Source organism: Monodelphis domestica, chromosome 1 (genome assembly GCF_027887165.1).
Source record: "Monodelphis domestica isolate mMonDom1 chromosome 1, mMonDom1.pri, whole genome shotgun sequence".
Classification (NCBI taxonomy): Eukaryota; Metazoa; Chordata; class Mammalia; order Didelphimorphia; family Didelphidae; genus Monodelphis; species Monodelphis domestica.
In genome coordinates, this window is record NC_077227.1 from 346,891,699 (window position 1) to 346,908,248 (window position 16,550).

General features: G+C 39.0%; 1 protein-coding gene across 1 annotated transcript; it reads right to left on the reverse strand.

Annotated features, from left to right (window-relative positions):
• Positions 1-1,565: 1,565 nt before the first annotated feature.
• Positions 1,566-14,920, reverse strand: PLAC8L1 (PLAC8 like 1). Its single transcript, XM_007473831.3, has 4 exons — positions 14,691-14,920; positions 12,635-12,771; positions 3,544-3,680; positions 1,566-1,860 (listed from the first exon to the last, which is right to left on the reverse strand). Exons 1-4 carry the CDS (start codon positions 14,753-14,755, stop codon positions 1,696-1,698), a joined length of 504 nt encoding a protein of 167 aa, XP_007473893.1. The 5' UTR covers positions 14,756-14,920; the 3' UTR covers positions 1,566-1,695.
• Between the last annotated feature and the right edge of the window lie 1,630 nt (positions 14,921-16,550).

The window sequence follows — 16,550 nt, forward strand, 5'->3', positions numbered from 1 at the left end:
CGGCCATGAAGGTCAAAAGCAATTATGTGGTGTGCCTGTGAAAACAAACAGACAAACAAACAAAAAGCCCTGCATCATCACCTGATGGTCATCTTTCTGGTGAATAACTTCTCTGAACATAGCTGGATGGGTCACTGAGTAAAAGACATTACAATCATATTCAATGTCTCTACCTTGGTTTAATCTACTAGAGCTTTTGTCCCAGACAAAGCCTTCAGGTACTCAGAATCATCTCCATATCATGATGAGTCACAAACCCATAAGCCACATGCCTGGCTATTCCAAAAGCTAGTTGGAATAAGGCGACTATCACATACACTTGAGTTATTACCCTCTTACATCTTCATTTTCCCCAATGATTATCTAATCTTCCAAAGATGCCAGAAACATGTAAAAGGTTTCCCAGAGCATCAGATGGCTGAAGTAAAGGATCAGACAATACTAGTCCATTACATTTGCTTAGACTTCCTCAAAGCCTTTTGGCCAAATAATTCTATCTGCCAGCTGGGAGAATGTCATATGGAAAGTTAAGATTCTCAGTCTTGGCCTTGCAGACATAATTTTTTAAGAGTGGTAGAGATGCTGGGGTGCAGGGGAGGTAGAGACAGAGAGAGACAGAATGAGAGAGAGGGAGAGAATGAGACAGAGAGTGAGAGAATATGAGAGAGAGAGAGAGAGAGAGAGAGAGAGAGAGAGAGGAGAAAGATAGATGCCAGAGGAAGCATTTATACAAGATACAAATAAATGCCAGAAAGTGAGGCAATCTAAAGCTTCCTCTGAGGGGAGAGAGAAGCTTTAAGGTAGGAAGATAGAGAAAGGATAGAAGTTTTAGATACCACGAGGGGGATGACGGAGTCGAAGTAGAGATATGAGGTGGCAGGAATGAGTCTTTATTAATTACCAATGAGCCACAGCCAAGCTCCGATAAAAGGACCCTTCAGAAGGCTTTTACCAGTCCAGAGATCCAGATTCAATACCACACAGGTCGGAGAGATGATAAAGATTAGAGATGGAGCCTGGCCCAAGGCCAGGTTCCAGCAAGGACAGGCATCAGTGCAAGCTGGAAGGGAGGAAGAGTAGAAGAGAGAGAGGCGGAGCTGGCTGGGCCCTATTTATATGCAAATATACACAGTACATAGGGATGATTATCATTGGTTAATGACAAGGTATAGGTGTGCTTTCTCTTAACCAGGTGAGCACAAAGAAACCTGTGTTCCCGCCTAACCTGGGGGAAGCTGAGGTCAAGGGTCAGAGGCTTTCCCAGCCACATGCAATACTGAGCATACTCAAGACTGAGCATGCTCTCTTCTAAGGCAATCTATACATACCAACTGTTCCCCCTTGCCCATAGCTAGGGGTGGACTGCTACACAATCCCTGCCCTCGAGGAGTTTATATTCTAATACCAGAAGGCAACATAAGGAGGGAGGGGCTACAACGAGAAGAGGAGTAACTGCAACTCTGGTCTTCTAAATTGGCTGTGTTGGAGAAACACTTCTTTATAAAAATTTGTATCCATGGATTGACTAAAGACAAATTCAATGAAAGAGGGCAGAACACTGTAGATAGGGTATGAACAAATGCTTTATTTTTTAATACTTTGCCATTGTATAATAATTACAAAGGAATTGGGGGTAATTTTTTCTATTCATTAAATTGTTGTTTACTGCATTTTTGAGAGAAAAACACATTTCACTTAAACAATGAACTCTGTAGTTCCAGGAGCCCCAAAAACTTGACTTGAAGGAGATGTACAGACTTCATACGTTTGGGTTGACTTCATCTTAAGTTCCCGAGCCATCTGGCAGACAGAAAAGGGCCAGCAGCAACACACAACCAACCAGTCTTCACACAAAGTGCCCTAGGGCAAAACTCAGGACACTTAAGATTTGCATTGACATACATTCACTTCTAAGACAGTGGGCCTCCGTTATATAGGATGGGGTACACTGGCTAGATCACAGGACCTGGAGTCAGGAAGAGTCTGAGTTCAAATACAGCCTTGGACACTTACTAGCTTTGTGACTCTAGGCAAGTCACTTAACCCTGTCTGCCTCAGTTTCCTCATCTGTAAAGTGAGCTAGAGAAGGAAATGGCAAACCACTCTATTGCCTTTGCCAAGGAATCCCCAAATGGGGCCACTAAGAGCCAGACACAGCTGCCTAGAGAAAAGACTGAAAAAGAGTAGGGGAGAAAGAGGGAAGAACTACTGTAGAATACATCTCTAATTAAACTGTATTGTATTGGGACTTTAATGTTTTTTAGAAAACATAGGTTTAGAGATAGAAAGAACTTTGCTTTCATTTTACAGATGGGGAAACTCTGAAACTGAGACATAAAATGATTTGCCCAAGGTCACACAAGTAATAAATAGCAGGATCCTATATATATCTTATTAAGTTAAGGATTAGAATAGGTCTGACTCTGTGATTTCATTGGTATAGGAAATTCTTGGTTAAGTAAACTTCTTCTCCCAATTCAGGCCTGAATCTTCTCTGAAATTTAGAGTTTTAGAGAGTTGCCAGAGCCCTTAGAAGTTAAGTGAATTGACTAGGGTCATTCAATCAGTAGGTGTCAGAGGAGAGACTTGAACCCAAGTCTGTTTGGCTCTAAAGCTAGTTCTTTATCTACTGTGCCATGCTGACTTCTTTGAATTAGGTATGGGGAAATGGAGAACATTGAGGAAAGGGCTGGATCTGGAGTCAAAGGATCTGTGTTCAAATTCAGAATCCATCACTAACTACTCATGTGACCTTGAGCAAATCCCTTCATCTCTCTAAATCTTCAGCTTCCTGAACTGTAAAATAAGTAAGTTGGACCAGATAACTACTTAGGTCCTTTGCAGTTCTAAAGCTATGATCCTAATTTCTATTTCAGAGAATTATTCTCCTCAAATAGAAGGAATTTTTTTTTAAACCCTTACCTTCCATCTTGGAGTCAATACTGTGTATTGGCTCCAAGGCAGAAGAGTGGTAAGGGCTAGGCAATGGGGGTCAAGTGACTTGCCCAGGGTCACACAGCTAGGAAGTGTCTGAGGCCACATTTGAACCTGGGACTTCCTATCTCTAGGCCTGGCTCTCAATCCACTGAGCCACCCAGTTGCCCCCTGAAAGAATGTTTTAAAAGCACCTTTGACTTCCTTTTCTAAATTTCACTTCACTGTGAAAAAAAGATACTTATTGACATCTATTTCTTATTTTAAATTGATGAATGAATTACTAGGGCAAGAGGAAATGTCTGATTCGGACTATTATCCTTGACCACCTTCACCCCCCCCCCACCCAAAATTGCAAACTGACTTTCAGATTCCAGAGAAAAACTCTCTTAGAAGCTACTGGCAAAAATCAGAATATATACATTGGATAAGCAGTAAAAAGTTGTTGCAAATTAGTCTTTTTCATTTTCATGAATTCATTTTCATGAATTCAAGTTATCTATTTTTGTAATCATAGCTATTCTCCCACTGTTACTCTTAACAGAGGTGTATTAAAAACAATTCTTTAAAACCCAATCTTTGAGTACACAGCACTTTATATATACTTACCTGTATTTTATGTCTCTCTCTGGTGCCTACTCTTAATGCAAGGGTAGAGTTGGGCAATAATGGCCAACATAAACATTCCCCATAATGCCTTGCGATGTTACACTCAAGACATATGGTACAAAAGAGACCACAGAAACCTGCCAATAACCACAATGAGAAAAACTCATTAATACTAAATTTACACAGAAAACATTTCATAAAAAATATGCCCCCAGCCCTAAGCATGACCTTGATCCTCTACTTTTAACCTTCAAACAAGAACTAAGAACTAAAAACTAAGTTACAAATATAATGCATTTTGTAACCATAGATTGAATAGGACAAAGCTTGCCCATCTTGATTCCAGATGACTGTAAAATCTTGGGAACTTTGTGATTGAGGACTGAAGGATTTGCAGTTAGTAATGCTGAAACAACTCCCATTATTGGACACCAATCAAGAATAGCAGATGACTCAGTGGGCCTTTAAAAAGGGAATGAATCTGCCCGTGACTCTCTCTTCCTTTGACCCATGGAAGTGGCGAATCATTTCTGATGCAGAAATTTTCTCTGCCACTAGTCAGCTCTCCTTGGACCCTCTCTCATTCACAAGGTCACCTCTAAGCTTGGCCATGGCCATCTCACAATGAATATTTTTTCATCACTTACTCATTGGCTCTTATTGCTTACTCAATGACCATTAAGGGGGTGCCTTGTGGAAGTAATCAGGGCTCATCATCCACAAAGGACCCAAATTATGAGCTAATACATGGTCAGACAGAATCAAGAAGGATAGCTTTGTATATTCTCTACTCATTTCCCAGTTATATTTTTTAAAATGACTTTCCAGCATATAACAGAATCTTCACTCAAATTCTTTGGTTAAACATTGCCAAAGGTTAACTCAAAGCAATATGGTTATAGTTAAAAAAGCATTAGTTTGGGTGTCAAAAGACATGGATTCAAGCCCTAGTTTACCACTCACTAGCTATAAACTGAAACTAGTTATTCAATGCCCTAGAACCTGATAGGGATAATGCTATTTCCAACACTTACCAGTGGCTGCTATAAGTATCAAGATGATAAATGTAAAACATCAAATTAAAATTTTTATTATATTATCATTATTTTTACCTTCTATAAAATAAAACATATCAAGGGGGATTATTATTTGCATTAGAACAAGTACTTCTAATGTATTAATGTTTTTAGTTTGTTTTAAAAACAATACTGGAAACAACAAATTTGAGGGAAATTTTTATAGCAAGTATCTCTGAAAAAGGTATCATTTCTCAAATATATAGAGAAGTGAGTCAAATTTATAAGAATACAAGCCATTCCCCAAATGAAAAATGATCAAAGGATATAAATAGGCAGTTCTCAGAGGAAGAAATTAAAACTATCCATAGGCATATAAAAAATACTCCAAATCATTATTGTTTCAAGAAATGCAAATTAAAACCACTCTGAAAGACCACCTTACACCTATAAGATTGGTTAACATGACCAAAAAGGAAAATGATAAATATTCAAGGGGATATGGGAAAACTGGGATCCTAATACACTTTTGATGAAACTGAACTGATACAACCATTCTGGAGATCAATATGAAAACAAGTATAAAGGGCCATAAAACTATGCTTACCCTTTGACCTAGGAATACTACTACTGGGTCTGTATCCCAAAGAGATCTGAGATAAGAGAAAAGGACCTACCTGTACAAAAATATTTTAATAGTTCTTTTTGTGGTGGCAAAGAACTGGAAATTGAAGGATTGTCAATCACTTGGAGAATGGTGAACAAATTGTGGTTGTGGTATATGATTGTAATGTAATACTATTGCACATAAGAAATGACAAACGGGATGAATTCAGAAAAATCTGAAAAATCTGGAAAGACTTTATATGAACTGATGCAAAGTGAAGTGAGCAGAAGCAGGAGAACAGTATATATACAGTAACAGAAATATTATATGATGATCAACTGTGAAGGACTAAACTATTATCAACCAAGCAATTTCCCAAGATATCCATCCACAAGGGACCCATGATGAAAAATGCTACCCAGAGCCAAAGAAAGAACTGTTTGAGTCTGAGCACAGATCAAAGCATACCACCTTCCACTTTATTTCCTTCATGAGTTTTTTATTGTATATGTGATATGTGTCTTCTATCATGGCATGAGCAATATGGAAATGTGTATTGCATGAAAGCACTAGTATAACTTATATCAGACTATTTACTGCCTTGGGGAGGGAGGAAATGGGAAGGACAGAGAAAATCTTGGTTGTAAAAAATGTCAGAAAACAATGGTCAAAAACTGTTTTTATATCTAACTAAAAAAAAATTAATAATTTTTTTTAAAAACCACATACTGTATAGATGGTTCATCAGATTTGTAGCCATCATTGTCTATGAAATTCCCAGAAGTAGGGGCAGCTCAGTGGTTTGAGAGCCAGGCCCAGAGATGGGAGGTCCTGAGTTCAAACTTTACCTCAGACACTTCCCAGCTGTGTGACCTTGGGTAAGTCACCTGACCCCCATTGCCTAGCCCTTACCGCTCTTCTGCCTTAGAACCAATACCCAGTATTGATTCTAAGACAAAAGATAAGGTTTTTTTTTAACAATTCCCAGAAGTCCTTTTTTATATTAATAAAAATCCCTGTACTAACCCTAAAGTTGACATTCTGTTTCTCATCTCAAAAAGTTGCTTTCATTTTGGCCAGAGCTTGAATGAATTTGTTATCTGTCTAATTAAATTTGGAAACTATCTGAAACTTGGCTTCCTAAATGTAAGCTACGTACATTGCACAGACCAGTTTTTGCTTAATAGGTCAACAAATTTGTTTTGCATGTGGCAACAAACCTAGTTAACGAATAGAAAGGAACATTGCTCATACACTGATAAAAGCTGAAAGTTGGAGCAGGAGCCTGAGTCTAGATAACAATTATGTGGCCCTAGATAAGACCCTAGTTTGTTCATCTGAAACCTCATCTGCAAAATGAAGTCAGTAATACCCCCCAAGCAAGAGGGTTACTTACCTCACAGGGGTTGAGAGGGGGAAAGTCTGTAATCCTTAAGGAGCTATGAAAATATGAGTGGCTATTATTTGTGTCACTATTCCTATTTCATGCACTAGACACCAAAGCCTACAATACACATCATGGCCACTGGGTTTACTAGCCCAGAGGCAGGGAGACTAATGTAACATTCCATTCCTCCCTGGCAACACTTAAAATACTTTGGGCTTTTGCTTTTGCTACTCAGATACCAACATATTTTCAAATTCTGCAAATTCATTGGGCTATTTTATAGCAAGACATCATTCTTGTCTCTGAGTGCAGCAATTATATCTTCAAAGGTCAGAGTTGCTCCTAATTTGCCAATCTCAGTGTATTATGAATTCACATAAAAGTCAAAAAAAGAGAATAAGACCATTAAAAAAAACAAATCATAAAATAAAGGTAACAAAATATCAAAGAGAAAAAGAAACTATCTCTACTCACAATGTACCATCTACTTAATGTATGGTAAATTGTAACTAATTCTCACCATCTGATAGAAAACTGCCCAATAATAATAGAATCTCTGTCTCTGTCTCTCAATTATATTGGTGGCAAACAATGTACTCGGAAACTGTTTTTAGGTAGATTCTCCCTACTAAACAGCATGGACAGAAATAAAAGAAAAAACATGCCTATTTTTAAACACATGTCATTGAATTATATTTAAATCCTACATGCCACAGGAGATGGCTGAGCAAGTGACCCTGCCCTTTTTTCCTACAAGATGATTAGATGTGACATTATAGTCAATTTGTGTGATGAAAGTTTTTTTGGTAGCTAACACTGAGGACTCAAAATATATACAAAATAGTTTGATGCTAGGATTGCCTTTTCCCCCATCATTCAAACCAAACAGTCCAGTCTAGTTTTAAGAATGTATTTCTTGGGGGCAGCTGGGTAGCTCAGTGGATTGAGAGCCAGCCCCAGAGATGGGAGGTCCTGGGTTCAAATGTGACCTCAGATACTTCCCAGCTGTGTGACCCTGGGCAAGTCCCTTGACCTCTGTCTTCTGCCTTGGAACCAATACCTAGTGTTGATTCCAAGATAGAAGGTGAGTTTTTAAAATAAAATAATAATAAATAAAGGAATGTATTTTTTGAAATCTATCCAACTAAACTGCTGTTGTCTTAGGTAATTCTAAAATTTCTCAGATAAATAAGAAAGATAAGTCTAGCTTCCTGATAATAATTTTAAAGCACTTAACAGTGCCTTGTACGCAATAGGTATTATGTAAATATTTATTCTCTTTCCTTTCCCTGAGCACTAATCAAGAGTCTGATATTGGAACAAAAAGAGATATTCATAGGTTATTCAACAGTAAAGAAAGTATATTTAACCATAGCAGAGGAAAAATATTCAATAAGTATATTCAGTGAGGATGCCACATTGATTTAGCTGAACAAATTTTTTTTAAACCCTTACTTTCCGTTTTAGAATCAATACTGTGTATTGTTTCTAAGGCAGAAGAGTCGTAAGAGCTAAGCAGTGGGGGTTAATTGACTTGCCCAGGGTCACATAGCTAAGAAGTATCTGAGGTCATATTTGAACCCAGGACCTCCTGTCTCTGGGCCTGGCTCTCAATCCACTGAGCCACCCAGCTGCCCCCTGAACACAATTTCCTGATGTTGTTCATGGTGCCAATTCATGGAAGCTTTTAGAAAAGGAGTTGTCATTCATCGAATTTTGTACTTAAGGTACCAGGAAGTCATTTCAACAACCTGAATTAATCCTTTTAGCCAATCAGGTTTCAAGCAAAGTTTTAATGCCTCTTAAGGAAAAGAACTAGTTTAATTTTGCATGAGGTCTCAGGAAAAGCTAAAAGCCTGAATGGCTAGGCCCTAGGAAATGTTCCAAGCACAGCTCTTTTGGCATTCTTTAGTCAGCCCCACCATGTTTCCTGAGTAAATGCAAATGGCTCTGAAGTCTATAGGGGACTCTCTTGTTCTCTCATCTTCCCCTTCATCCCAAAGCACTAGAAAAAAGAATAAGAATAATCAAGACCAGGATTCCTTATTTGTTCCAATTGGATGCACTGGAAAAGATAATTGCTCCTATTTCACTCTTCTTATTGACCTCTTGACTTCCCTGGACTGATGAAGAGCCAGTGTCATGACTTCCTCCTAAGATGGCTGTCTGAATGAGAGGAAGACCACTGAGCTCTCATATACTCTCTCTCATATAGCTCTCATGTACTGGAATTCATAAGTACTCCAGTAAAACCCAGAAACATGTACTGGACCTATAACAATGATCAAGAAATCCAGTAAGAGGTGATTTCTTGAACCACAGAATTGCACAAAAAGTCATCCAGAAGCCCACAGGAAAAGAAAAGAACCAAAGTCAGTTCCAACACCAGGTAGCCTCCCAGCAGAGGCACATGTAGCCTTCAAGGTTCAACGTCCAGAGGCAGCAATAGCAGAAAGGACTCCCCTGGGACAGCCTCAGCATGGTCAGAACCCCAGGGTAGAGACCTTTTGGAAGCCCTTGGGGAGCAGAGTGCAGTGGTCATGTCCCTAGGGGCTTCATTGTCCACAATTCCTGGGGTGTACCACTCATTGGGATCTATTGTAAACCTTAAATTTTCTTAGACTTATAAATGTTGGAAATTTCACCATTGGGAAATTTCATACTTGAAAAATTTCCTATTGATAGTGGGAACTCTATTGGAATGTGAACCCCATTGGCATGGGAGGTTCCTCCTCCTCCCTTCTTAAGATTACTTTAGGACAGAAACCTTTTGCTGAACAATGGAAAGGACTTTGACCTATGCTTAAGCACAGAACAGGAATTTCTTTGAGTCATGATTGATTTTAGAATTGATACAATAGAGATACTTGGAATGACAGAACCAAGTCTTGGAAATTGCAATCTCCACCCTACTCAGTCCTAACAGGATTTAGGAAGGGCTGCAGCATAGATCAAAATTTAATTATTCCAATCTCTACCCTACTCAGGGTAACAGGATTTAGGAAGGGCTGTAGCAAAAGATCCAGATTTAATTACTTGAGAATATGACCTTCAACAGACATGTGCAAAGCCACAAACCTCTGGGCGGTCCTGGGTTAAGCTAGAGCCACCATTGGCACAGGGAGACATGGACAGTGATTGGTAGATGTGAGAACTGAGGGGAGGGAACTTGGATGGTTTGCTTAAAGAGAGAGGGGTCTGAGGACTGAAGGGGGGTTGGTCGGAGAGGTTGTGCTGGCTCTGAAGGAATCTGCTCTGAAGGAAGCTTGAGGTGGAGGCCCCTGAGACTGTTTCTCCATTTTGGTCACGTGAGTAATAGGGACTGATCTCCTTTCTTTGCCCCAGCTATCTAAGGGCTTGGGCCTTTTGGCCAGCGTAAACAGAAGGGGTATTTAAGCCCTATTCCCTTCTCTCCCCTTTCTCTCTCCCTCTCTCTCTCTATCTCTAATTCCTTTCTTCCTCCTGTTTGTAATTAAACTCTATAAAAGATTGACGGCTGACTTGAGTTTTCATTTAGGAATTACATAGCTGAATTCCTTGGCGACCTTAAATTAATATATATCAGTCTTTTAAAGTGATTTCCTTGTCACACTATTCTCTGAAATATATTTCACATCTATGTCTAGATGAAGAATGTGGTTAAAGTGGAGAGCTCTAAGGCAGAGGGTTTAAAAACTGGGCAGCTAGGTGGCTCAGTGGATTGAAATCCAGGCCTAAAGACAGGAGGCCCTGAGTTCAAATGTAACCTCAGACACCTCCTAGCTATGTGACCCTGCAAGTCATTTAACCCCCAGTGCCTAGCCCTAACCACTCTTCTGCCTTAGAATCAATACATAGCATTGATTCTAAGATGGAAGGTAAGGGTTTTAAAAAAAAAGTGGGTAGCACAAATTGGAAAGAGAAAGAGAAGACAAGTGGAGTAGGTGCTGGTTATTATGACAGGGTAGAAACAAAGCTGCAACTATGATTAGAGGAAAACTGTTTCATATGGCCATAGTAACCCCAAACCTAAGGGTTGTGGTCCAACAGAATGGTGGATTATACCCTTTTTTTAGACACCATTAACTCTCAAAACCTCCAAAAAATGGGAATTATGTACCAGATAAAGAGCAATTACAAGGCAAAAAAAAAAAAGGAACCCTAACAAAGTAAAACCTTTATGTATTAACACCATAGAAAACAAGTCCTTAAGGCACTAATTCCCAAACCATTCTCCCCACAAGTTTTCATATTCCCAGTAAGGATACACCTATGTGTAGGACCCACCCATTTGGGGAATTCTCTTCTAATTCAGAGATTTTGCTAGCATACCCTAACCCCAATCATCTCATTTCACAACACTGATTCTGCTCAGCTACATAAAGAAGAAAGGCAATGGGGTTGAAAGTGAGTTTCCTTCTCCCAGAGAACAGCCCTCAGTTAAGAGTCCCCAAAGCTTCAGTCTCCCCAAAACATTCTCCTCACTGCAAAAAACAGAAGGTCCTGAATCAGCACAACTAAAGAAAGGAGAGGTAAGAAACTGGAGTGAGGGATCAGAAATGTATTGTTGTACTGAATATGAAGCAAAGGAGAGTGAAACCCAGATGGGAGTCAGTTCTAATGTCCCAGAGTCAACTCTGAGGAGAGACTGAGGATGGTGAACCTTAAGTACACAAGCTGCCTTTCAGCCCCAATATGAGCAGTATACCTATTGTAAAGGATAATTTTAGTGTTGTGACCTAACTTATATTAATTATTGGTCACCATGGATATCCCAAATAATAAAATAAAAAAATACCCAAGTCAGTCTGAAATTTTATTGTGATTTAATTAATATAGTGGAAAGAAATTAAGAGGGGAGAAGGAAAGGGTGTAGGACTTAATTAATATAGTGGAAAGAAATTAAGAGGGGAGAAGGAAAGGGTGTAGGATTTTCTCCCGCCTGGCTTTTTCCGGGCAGGAAGATTAGGGGATCTAGAAAGTAAGGGTTTGGAGTGTGAAAGAGGAAGGAATCAGCCTGAACTCCAAGAGGGCTCAGCCAAGATGCCAGAACCTGAATTAGCTCATGGGTAAACTCACCACCAAAACCCAGACAAATAGCTACCACCACGCCAAGATGTCAGAACACTTAGCACGCTGCCAGCCAGAGACGCCTCTCCGGGAAAGGAGGGTGAAGAGAGGAAGTGACTTGCCCTATATAAATGGTTTTATGTCACTTTCCTGTGTTTCATCTCTACCAATGATAGCTTAGCTTGACTTAGGACAGCCCAGGGATCTGTCCCCTGTTTCTGTACATGGCTGTTGAAGGCCATTTTCTCAGATAATTAAATCTTTGAGTATGGTGTAGACATTCCTGACCTTGTTAAACTTAAGTAGGGTAGAGAAATGTAGGGTTCCCAAGACTTGATTCTGTTAGGCTAAGTATCTCCATTGGTACTAATCAGGAAATAGCTAGATCAGATCTTCTAAAGTATGGTCTGAGTAGGGTGGAGTAGTTTCAAAATTCACACTATCAGCAAAGGAGGAGGAGCCAGAAAGTAACTAACAAATATAATGGGGGGGGGGGGGAGGACTGAAGCACCAAAGATTTAGAAATTAAAAACCCATAGCACAAGCAGATAACTCAATCCAGAAAATCCTAAAACTAGAAGGAATGATGACTAGTAAATCATCAAAGAGATTAGCATATTCTTAAACATTATGAGACAAAGGAAGTGAACCAATATATGATGAAATACTGATCCTTGTGGACTCCCAAAAGAACTTGGAAGAACAAGAAATTCCAGAATGGTTCAAAAGAGAAATGAAGTTAAGAAACTGTAAATAAATATGTATCAAAATTTAGAGCTATAGAAATGAAAAACTCAAGTTAGATTAGAAAAAATCAAATCCACAAGAGACAGTTTTTCTAATGAAAAAAAGAGAAATGAATAGATTTGGGCTACAAAAAATACTAAAATGGAAGGAAATCTAACAGAGGAAACAAATCAGGTCAGTTATCCTCACCTCACTCAATTCAAGACCTTGTTCCTCTCCTCTATCCTGCCTTGTGAGGGAGAACTAAATATTCTAGAATATTTTAAAAGTAGAAAAGAAACATACAAATTTTTTTGTCGCTGCAAACATTGAAGAGGCTGGTACTCCAATCCCCTGGGGCCTGCACAATGGTTGTGATGGTGGTCCTGTCACAAGCACCCCAGCTAGGCTGAGTCATTACAGGTTGTGTTGGTATATGGCTCCTATAAAGTCAAAGGTGGTGATGAAATAAAACAAAAAGAATAAAAAACATCCCATGTTTCTACATGCCCCTTAAGGGTTCTAAAATGCTTTTTCTCACAACAATCTTAAGAAGTATAATGCAAGCATTTTTATCCCCATTCAATTGAAGAATCCGAGGCTTAGAGGGATAAGTGGCTTACCATGGTCACCTCACTTAGTTTGGGGGCCAATATTTGAAACTAAGGTCTACAAGACCAGTGCTCCTACCAAAAGACAGTACTATCTCCTAAGGAAGAATGTTGGATTGGGGAATGTAGCCAAACTAAATATTGCTAAGGAGTAGAGGCAGAGGAGGATATAGTAGCAAACATGACTATGGTTCAATTGTTTAGCTTCTTACCACTCCTATTACCAAGCATTTCCTGCCTTTCTTGAGGGTTTACCTGACCCTCATTTTCTCATCAAAGTCAGATTCGATAGTGCTAAATGAAAGGAAAGTGGTGACCAAAAAGTCACTAGTGTCTTCCCATGCAAGTCCAAGCTATTTACCTCCTAAATCTGAATACTGTAACTTTGAGCTTCTATCACTTCACTTAAAGGCTTCCAATTACTTCTGATTTTACTGAAGGAGTGTTTTGAGGACTGACAACCTGGATTGGATTTTCACTGAAACAATTTGCTGTTTGCAACCATGAAATAATTTTTTTCTTCTTTCTCAGTATGTTATTCTTGCTAGCAAGCCTGCCCTCAATCTTTATCAAGTCAAAAGTCTAAGCAGGTAGCTTACCATCTTGACAAAAATACTAGGTAATTGTTTCTAATTTCTAAGACTAAAAAGATACTTCTCATTGAATTTATTGGGCCTTCACTGATTTTTATTAACATAGTTGTTATTCACATATATACCTTGGCTATAATATTTGAGTCCTAAATTTTTGTTTCACCTGCCTTGAAAGTGAAATGAAAAATTATTTAAGAGATAGAAAGGTGGAGTTGCTGCTACTATTCAGAGCTAGTACTCAGCAATAGCTTCTAATGTGACTTCTGAGTTGGTAAATTATTTCAGTGAAAATTACCTGGAACTGCAGGCCATGAACAAGTTTAGCTGTGGTAGAAAAGGTGGATAATCATAGAACCTTGCTAAATCATGGTAGCTATCCTCTCTTTATTCAACCACAGCACATTTTTCACTTAGACTCCCACACAGCTCAAGGAAACTGGAGGTAAACCTGGCAATTCTACACAAATCTAAGATAAGTATTTTTCTGAGAGAAAAGGGGGGTCAATATTTAGTCAGCTTCTAGCTGTCACCCCAGTACTCATTTTTCTGTAGGATTTTCAGAGGGACAAGTCTCTCATCTAGAGTAGCTGTAAACTAGATTTGATGTTCCTGGTCAGTGAAGGTGTTGGAAGGTGCTTAGAATAACTTTGCCCAGTTGAATATATAAAAGTGCTCCACCCCTCCTCTCTCGGCACCAACTTGATATCCCTGATGATGGGGGCCTGGGATTAGGATGTAACAATATCCCAGTGTTGTAGCCATCTAATCACAATTTGCTTTGCTAAAAGTTCCTAGCATCAGCTCACACTTCATTGATTTAGATCCTTTAGCTGAAGCCAGAACATTTAGGTTATTTCAAAAGGGAGGATAATCCATCATGTACCAATTCAGCTGGGTAGGGTTCAAAATTCAAAGTTTGGATGAAAAAGATACTTGTTTCCTTCCACTCGGAGTCAATCATCCTTTTTCACTAGCCAGTTAGGCCTAAAGGGACCAATCAGCTGTTCTGGCGTCAAGCACCCTTAAGAAAGCAATTTCATTCAAAGCCTGAGTCTTTCACATAATACACTGAAATCTGTCTCTTTTCCCCCAGAAAGTTATAAGAAATTATTGATTTGTTATCCAAATGGTGAGCAAGGGTTGATAAAGGCAACTCACCCTACTCCTTGCCTTGGGTCAGAAATACATAGACTTTGATCTTTTGATCGTAGGAGTGAAAGCATCGGTGGTGTCTAAATGGCAGTTAAAGAAGCGTCCGTCGTATAGTAAAAGAAATGAAACTTCCAAAACAATTCATAAAGGAGGGCAGGAAGAGTGAGGGGGAAGGGTTTACTTAGGCCTCTGATAGGAAATTAGCTGATTCTAAACTTTGTTCTTCTTAAGAACATCTCAACATTCTGGAAAATGAGGTCATAACTGTATATTAATAGACACATCAACTCCCATTTCTTTAAAGAACAGGGACAATCCTACTATGAACATGGAGGCTAATCCACTATACTGGATAGTATGGCGTAAGAAGGGATCATTTCAACAGCAAATCTCACTCTGAAGTGAATGTTATTCAGTATCAATTGTTCTTTTTATTCCATGGTGTACACTTTGAGATATGGAGTCCTAAATTTCTACCCAAGTCTTATATCCCAAGTTTTTTCACACAGTAAAATCAAGATTTTATTAATAATCATGGTTGGATATAAAAAACAAAAAGAAACTATACTTTGTTTTCAGTAAACTGAGTCATAGAGAAGTAAATAAGAATATAGTTTATTTCATAATGACCCACCATCTCCTAAAATAAGCCTACTGTAGGGGCAGCAGGGTAGCCCAGTGGATTGAAAGCCAGGCCTAGAGATGGGAGGTCCTAGGTTCAAATCTGGCCTCAGACACTTCCTAGCTGTGTGACCCTGGGCAAGTCACTTAACCCCCATTGCCTAGCCCTTACCATTCTTCTGCCTTGGAGCCAATACACAGTATTGACTCCAAGATGGAAGGTAAGGGTTTAAAAAATAATAATAATAAGCCTACTGAGATGTCATGAGCTACATTTGTTATACACCATTAAATTAAAATTTATGTGCAACTCAAAAAAAAGGGGGGGAGGATGAAGGTTAAGTTCCTCTATGAAGTTATCTCAAATATAAACAAAACAAGGTTCATCCTAATCTTGCCTTTGGAAGTACAGTAAGTACTACACAATATTTATGTTACACTCCAACCACATTGTCAATTCTTTCTATTCAGGTATTCATCAGTTGGTTTTGGTTTTGCTTTTTGATTAGCAAATGTTTCACATAATTCTAAGAACCAATGAGCACCTGATTAAGTACTTATTGATTGATACTTAAAGCTAATCATTACTATGCATTCAATACTATTATAGGAAGGCAAGAGCTAACATAATTCTCTGGTCACTTAAAAATTCAAAATAGAGAACCATGTCCAAAACCATAAGATGTTTGACATTTAAAAGAGCCATCAACAGTGAAACCTTCCTTAACATGAACCTGCCAAGCAAATTAAAAAACTTGATCTACTTGAGTCGACCACTCAGAGCAGTGCCCCCATCCTCTCCCCTTCCTGATAAAGGCAACATTTTTTCTGCCAGCATCATATCCAGTTTCCCATCTGCTCATTAGAGTGACTTTGGGGTGCAGCCCCTGAGATTCCACGCCATACAAACTGATCCACATTAAGAAGACAAGCAGTCAAAGCTTGGTGGCTCAATGGATAGAGAACCAGGCTTAGAACAGGAGGTCCTGGCTTCAATACTTCCTAGCTGTATAATCTTGGGAAAGTTACCTGACCCCAAATGCCTAGCCCTTGCTGCTTTGAAACTGATGTTGGTGTTGATTCTAGAATAGCAGGCAAGAGTTACAAAAAAAAAAAACAAGGGAATGAAATGGGAAAGCATTTACTAAATGCTAAACATAATCCTGGTGATACAAACAGAAAAGAACTACAGTCTGTGCTGAAAGAAATTTATACTTTATTTGGAGGTGTACTAGCAGGGAATCA